This window comes from Diabrotica virgifera, chromosome 4 (genome assembly GCF_917563875.1).
Source record: "Diabrotica virgifera virgifera chromosome 4, PGI_DIABVI_V3a".
In the NCBI taxonomy this organism is placed as follows: Eukaryota; Metazoa; Arthropoda; class Insecta; order Coleoptera; family Chrysomelidae; genus Diabrotica; species Diabrotica virgifera.
This window is the reverse complement of record NC_065446.1, coordinates 12,512,283-12,518,639: the sequence shown is the minus strand read 5'-3', so window position 1 is coordinate 12,518,639 and position 6,357 is coordinate 12,512,283. Positions and strand designations below refer to the sequence as shown.

At 34.3% G+C, this 6,357-nt stretch overlaps 1 protein-coding gene across 1 annotated transcript in view; it reads right to left on the bottom strand.

Moving 5' to 3' along the window:
- Window positions 1–2,624: 2,624 nt before the first annotated feature.
- The window catches only part of LOC114326283 (lysosomal acid glucosylceramidase), a 43,240-nt gene continuing 39,507 nt past the window's right edge, over window positions 2,625–6,357 (bottom strand). Inside the window, exon 9 of the mRNA XM_028274592.2 lies at window positions 2,625–2,776. Coding sequence (XP_028130393.2) covers window positions 2,677–2,776 — 100 coding nt within the window. The 3' untranslated portion in view covers window positions 2,625–2,676. The remainder of the gene's footprint in view (window positions 2,777–6,357) is intronic.

Genomic DNA, 6,357 nt, shown 5'->3' with positions numbered 1-6,357 from the left:
CTATGAAAGCACAATTTTTATACCGGCCTTCCTACATTTTAAAGTCCTTCTGAGAGCATCTTCTCTAATACGTTGACGTTAATCTGTTAACATACAAATTTGAATGATTTCCGGGTGCTCAAATTAAGCATTGTCTTAAATAACTTTATTGATAAATTGATGAGACATTATTCGGAAAATCTCTCGAGGGCTGCATTGATTTCCATAGATGAACCATATCCCAATTTTGGTTGTGTTTTTATCTCAAACCTCATACGTGAATATACTTGTATTACAAACTCAGCTGAAATCTTTAGGCTTTCTCACGGATCAGTTATAGCTACATAAACATTGGTCTACATTGGTCGTGAACCAACGGGTTTGTGCCATCTTCCCTGGACTTTTCTCTGCCAAACTTTGAGAATATATTCCATCTCCAATTATTGCTTAGGATAGTTTGGATAAATACTATTGATCTGAACTTGGATCATTTTCATTTACAAGAGGCAGGAAAGCTTCTATGGTGTTAAATTTAATAACAGGCATTTTTTGTAATTGAAAAGAAGGGATCCAATCGGCTCAGAATATGAATAGAGACCTTTTGTGTGGTCATCTAGTTTTTGCAGCAAATATCGCAAGGGAAGTTCATTAGCGTGCAACGGGCATACACTCCACTGTAATGGTTTATTTACTTGCCTTTCTATAATTCGTATGATTCCACGTTCCAGCCCGTATTTACATTTAAACCATCACATCCCATAACACCTAATTTGCTTAGATCTATATTATGGCTTTGTAAGTAGTCTAATATTCCTTCGACAATATCTATGACCCGAGACTGGCTAAGATTCAAGTACCCAAAATATAAACTACCGGGTCCTTCAATTAAAGCTATCGTCTGTTTCCCTTAACTCCTCTCCGAATTTTATTTTTGTCGATGACCAGCACTGTATTATCTTTGAAGATTTAGTTTAGATCAGCGGTTCTCAATCTGTCGTACATGTACCACTGGTTGTACATTTCATTATTTGAGGTGGTACACAAAACGCAAAACAGCCAAAGTCAGCACCACTATTATGGTTAATCAGATCATTCAACCAGATAGGTAGTTCAGTTAGGTGGTACCAAAAATAATAAAAAGTATTTGGTGGTACATGACTCAAAAAGATTGAGAACCGCTGGTTTAGATCTTCTAAAACGGCATTTAAAAGCTTAAGTATTTTTCCTGTCTACTGTATTATTTTTCTTTTGCTTAATAATATAATATGACAACAGAAGCTTTTTTAATAGCGTCAAACATTTTTTTAACAATATAAAAATTCTTTAAAGGCCGGGGGTCCCGGTTAGTTACTTTCTAAATCGTCCCAAATTCGGTATAGGATTATATAAATACTAGTTACAACTTATAGCAACTAGCCTTGTACAAGAACTTAAAAAAAAAATTCGACCCTAAAAAAAATTTTTAAGGGCCAGGGGGCCCGGTTAAATGTTTTTTAAACCGGCCCAAATTTGGTATAGGATTATATAAATACTAGTCCCAACTTTTGGCAACTAGCCGTGTAGAAAAATTTAAAAAAAATTTCGGCCCGGCCTAGTGTTGAATATCCCTACCTTCGACTCGCTTTCAGCACGCTTGAGCGTAGTGAGAAACGTTAAACAACTGTTCGCCTTCTCTTTTGTATATTACTCCGCGATTCAAAAAACATATTCCAATGTGCATTGTTTTACGATTTGGCAGACAAATAAGAAGATGAAGATGCAGTTGTCAAAACGTGAAACGCATTTTTCTCAAAACTGCTTTTTCAAATGCATTGGGCATTGTAACTGAAAAACTACTTAACCGATCTATCTGAAATTTTGCATATATTTTCTTTAGACATTTCGTGAGGTAACAACGTTGAAATATTTTTTGTTTTTTGCTTATTTTTTGTCCAGAAATAGTAAAATTTCAAAGATTTGATTTTCAAAAAATTGTTACCAAAAATTTCGTATTTTTGACTCCTGAATGGTGCCAAAAATTCAAAAATCATTAAAAATAAGAAAACTCGACGTTGCTACCTCGAGAATCTCGTAAGTTAATTAAATCTTTTTGAATTTTTTGTTTCGTATGATCCAATGACGGATTCAGATGTAAACCGCAAAATCCATTTTTTTTTAGCTGCCTCTCAAAATTTGTCACCAATGGCATATTTTTAATATTTTGGATTGATTTTTTTTAATATTCTTTGAGTTGTACTTAATATGACTATTAATTGGAAAATAAAATAATTCTACCATAATTTCGAAAAAAATTCCCAAAAATGTGCTTGATATGTTGATTTCAAACCATACCAAGACGATATATTATGGATTTTAGACTATAAGAAAATACAGAACCAATATTTTCTATCAGTGATTTTTTTTAACGTAGATTGATGCAATATGCTCATTTACTCTGAACAATATATAATATACATATTATGTGGCTTAGACTATTATTGCAAAACACCATCCAAGTTTCTGTAGTTCCGGTAGGCTGCTGACAAAGACGACTGTGTGGTAAGCATATCTTATAGTATTAGCATCCTGTTCTATTTATAAAGATAGATACACTCCTTCTATTTAAAGTCATATTTGTTATTAAAGGTAAATTTAAAAAACAATCAAAGCATTAAAATATTTATATTCAATCAAGTTATACATAATTATGAATTGGTTTTATTTTGAGTATACTACTGTCGTAATTGACTTTGGTGTTAATTTTAAACTTATATCTCCAGTAGTGTCTCTTACTGTTGTTTCTGTTTCTTCAAAATTCCTAAAACGATAAAATATTTATGAAAATCTATGTATGTTTGAACAAATACCAGTAATACTTTCTTGACTCAATAAAGATGATTTATAATTTTAAGTCAATATATATCTATATAACAAATAACAAGTTATATTATGTGTCTTCCAAATGCTAACATTATGGTAGGGGAGCCCAAGCGGGGATTTTGCAGTTACTCGAGCACGTCAGATTATAATATGGGGAGAAACCTTGTACCCTGTAAATGTACCTCTACCATATATTGGCTCCTAATACAGGGGAGTTCGTTAAGGGGGTCCGAAAAAAAATCTCTCCTTAGAAAAACTCGAAATCGTTAGATTAAGATAAGGTAAGGTAAGTACATGCAAAAGAGTGTATATTTCAAAAATATGACGATTAGAGCGAGCCGTAAGGAAATGGGCAAGTCATGAAGTTTCACAAAAAAAGCGAATATTTTGCGACATGAAGGTCAGATCAAAAAACTAAAAAATACGTGTTAAATACTTTTCAAAGATCTATAGAATGATACCAAACACGACCCCCCTCGGAGAGGAGGGGTGGGGGTAAATTTCGAATTTTAAATACGAATCCCGCGATATTTCACGAAATGAACATTAGATCGAAAAACTGCAAAACACAAGTAAGTATTCAATATTTATGAAAGATTTATCGAATGGTACCAAAAACGACCCCTACGGAGGTGGGGTGGAGGTCACTTTAAAATAGGAGCACCTAATTTTTATTGTAGATTTGGAGTCTTTACGTAAAAATAGGTAACTTTTATTCGAGATATTTTTCGGATTATGGATAGATGGCGCTATAATCGGAAAAAACGATTAAACGAAATTAATAAATGGAAAGTCCCCACTAAAATGGAAAACTTTACTTAACTTTTTTTGGTTTTGGGACCTACTCTTCACAACGCAGTAGGTCCCCATAACGCTCGAGTAACTGCAAATTTAGCATACTTTCCTCCACTATACTGATATTCACCTACGCACATTGATGAAGGTTTTCCACTTGATATTTTTTTCGTATTGTGTACCTACCTACACATTCTGGCGACAAGATCTCTCGTCTTATGAGTAGTGGTAGTATTTTGTTTGGACGTCAATTGTTATAAACTAGTCGTACTGTAGTAAATTAACTCACTGTGCATCTTCCTTTATTTCATGTTTCTTATTCCAATAATTGGAGTAATTTACTAGCGTATACAGTCTACACATATTACTGAACATTCGCCTTGACTGGCACAAAGCCAATGGGGAAGCTGCTGATTTGTGATTATTTTCCTCAGTATGCACCTTACTAGCGTAGGTCTGTTCAATGTGCTCGATTCATAACATCTTTTATCGTCATATATCACCCTGTGACCTAGAATTTATATCTGTCTAACACTGTTATGTTCGAACAGTTTGTCTAATTCTTCCAATCATTCCCACCACAATAGCCCAAAGTCAAGCCTAGAGCTTCTAAGGGTGCATTCACAACGGAGACCATCGCATCGTATCCTAGTCTAGAGCATTGTATCGTACTGTTTATTTTCATGAACGCTCGCATTTAAAATAACGCATTTTTATTTTACCTGGCGATCGATAATATTAGTCCAAGAGGCAGCGCTGAAAAATCCCTTTGAATTTACTAAACCTAGATTTTTCACAGTTGTTACTGTGATTGTGTAGAGAAAGATACTGCGGTCGGTCAAGCGAAACGTAGAACAGGGGTTACCGAGAGGGTATCAAAGTTGCTTTCTTACGAAGGTAATTAAATCCATTTAGTAAGGCTGAAAATCAGTACACACATTCTAAATTAAATATAAATAAAAGTTATTATAGTCGGTCAGCTGTATGACGAGACAGAGTCGGTCGGTCGACCCCAGTGATTGTACAGGGTCATTCACTATATTTTGACCCCCTTGTAAACTGCTTTATTTACAGAATTAGAAAAAAATGTAAAATACAAAAGTTATTCGTTTTTTAAATTATGATTTTTTGACATATATATATCGTACTAGTAACGTCATCCATTTGGGCGTGATGACGTAATCGACTATTTTTTTTTAAATAGGAATAGGGGTCGAGTGCTAGCTCAATTGAAAGTTAATTCAATTACCTATTCAGTAATATAAACATTAACATGCTTAATTATACAGAATGTCCAAAAAACAATTTTTAATTAAATTAATTGTTTAATTAATAATTCAAAATTTTTTTGGACACCCTGTATAAATAATGATCTTAATGTTTATAGTACTCTATAGAGAATTGCATAACCTTTCAAATGAGCTAGCACACGACCCCTATGCTCATTTAAAAAATAGCCGATTACGTCATCACGCCCAGATGGATGACGTCGCTAGTACGACATATAGGTCAAAAAATCATAATAAAAAATCGAATAACTTTTGTATTTTACATTTTTTTCTATTTCTGTAAATAAAGCCGATTACAAGGGGATCAAAATATAGTGAATAACCCTGAACATTCATTGGGGCCGACCGACCGGCTCTGTCCTGTCATACAGCTGACCGACTATAATAACTTTTATTTATATTCAATTTGGAATGTGTGTACTGATTTTCAGCCTTGATGAATGGATTTAATTACCTTCGTAGGAAAGCAACTTTGATGCCCTCTCAGTAACCCCTGTTCTACGTTTCGCTTGACCAACCGCAGTATGTTTCTCCACACAATCACAGTAATCAACTGTAAGAAATTTAGCTTTAGTAAATTCAAAGAGATTTTTCAGCGCTGCCTCTCCGTCTATATGGTACGAGCAGTACGAGCAATACTAGGGAGCGAGGGTCGTCGCCTCGTTGTGAGCGCTCACTAACGATCTTCATGCTATTCTCATACTATAGGGCTTTTCATTCACAGTCATTTGTTTCGAGCTTCTGTCATATGTCACATAATATTAATATATCTACGTCATACGTTATCCACAGAGAACGGCAGTTCTCACCAGTGGCGCACAACACCCCTACAAGCGACACTATATATACACGAAATTTTCGATTTTTTAAACCTGACTGAATTGAAAATTGGGCCACATCCCATCTTAAAGAATAGGAAAAGACTCGTCCATCCATATGTCATATCTCCATTTTGGTCCAAGGGTGTGGATTTTACGGCCCTTCCCATTTAGAGTCTAGTTTTCATACTTGAACTCAGATGCATAAGATACTACTTGTCAATACGTTTCAAACTCATGTTTAGTGATCAAAATCGGTTAAGCCGTTTAGAAGTCTTAAGTTAGAAATGTATAATCCAATTAACTATTATTCACGAAATGGTTTATGTAGTTGTAGTGGTTACGACGCTAAATTTGATCTGTAACGGATAATCTGAGTTCATTTACCGGCCATCCCAATATTTTTATTTATTCTATTTCGACTAGAAAAAAAATCTAGTATACATTCGATGGTCACTAGATCATTTGGGAGATAATGCGACAAAGGTGACCATTTATAAAGCTTGACGTGTAATCGAGAAAAATTGCATTCAACTTCATACATTTAATTTGTATATAACTTGAAAAACTCCTGATACAAGAATAAAAAACCGCTAAACGCCGTAAAAATGAGTGGC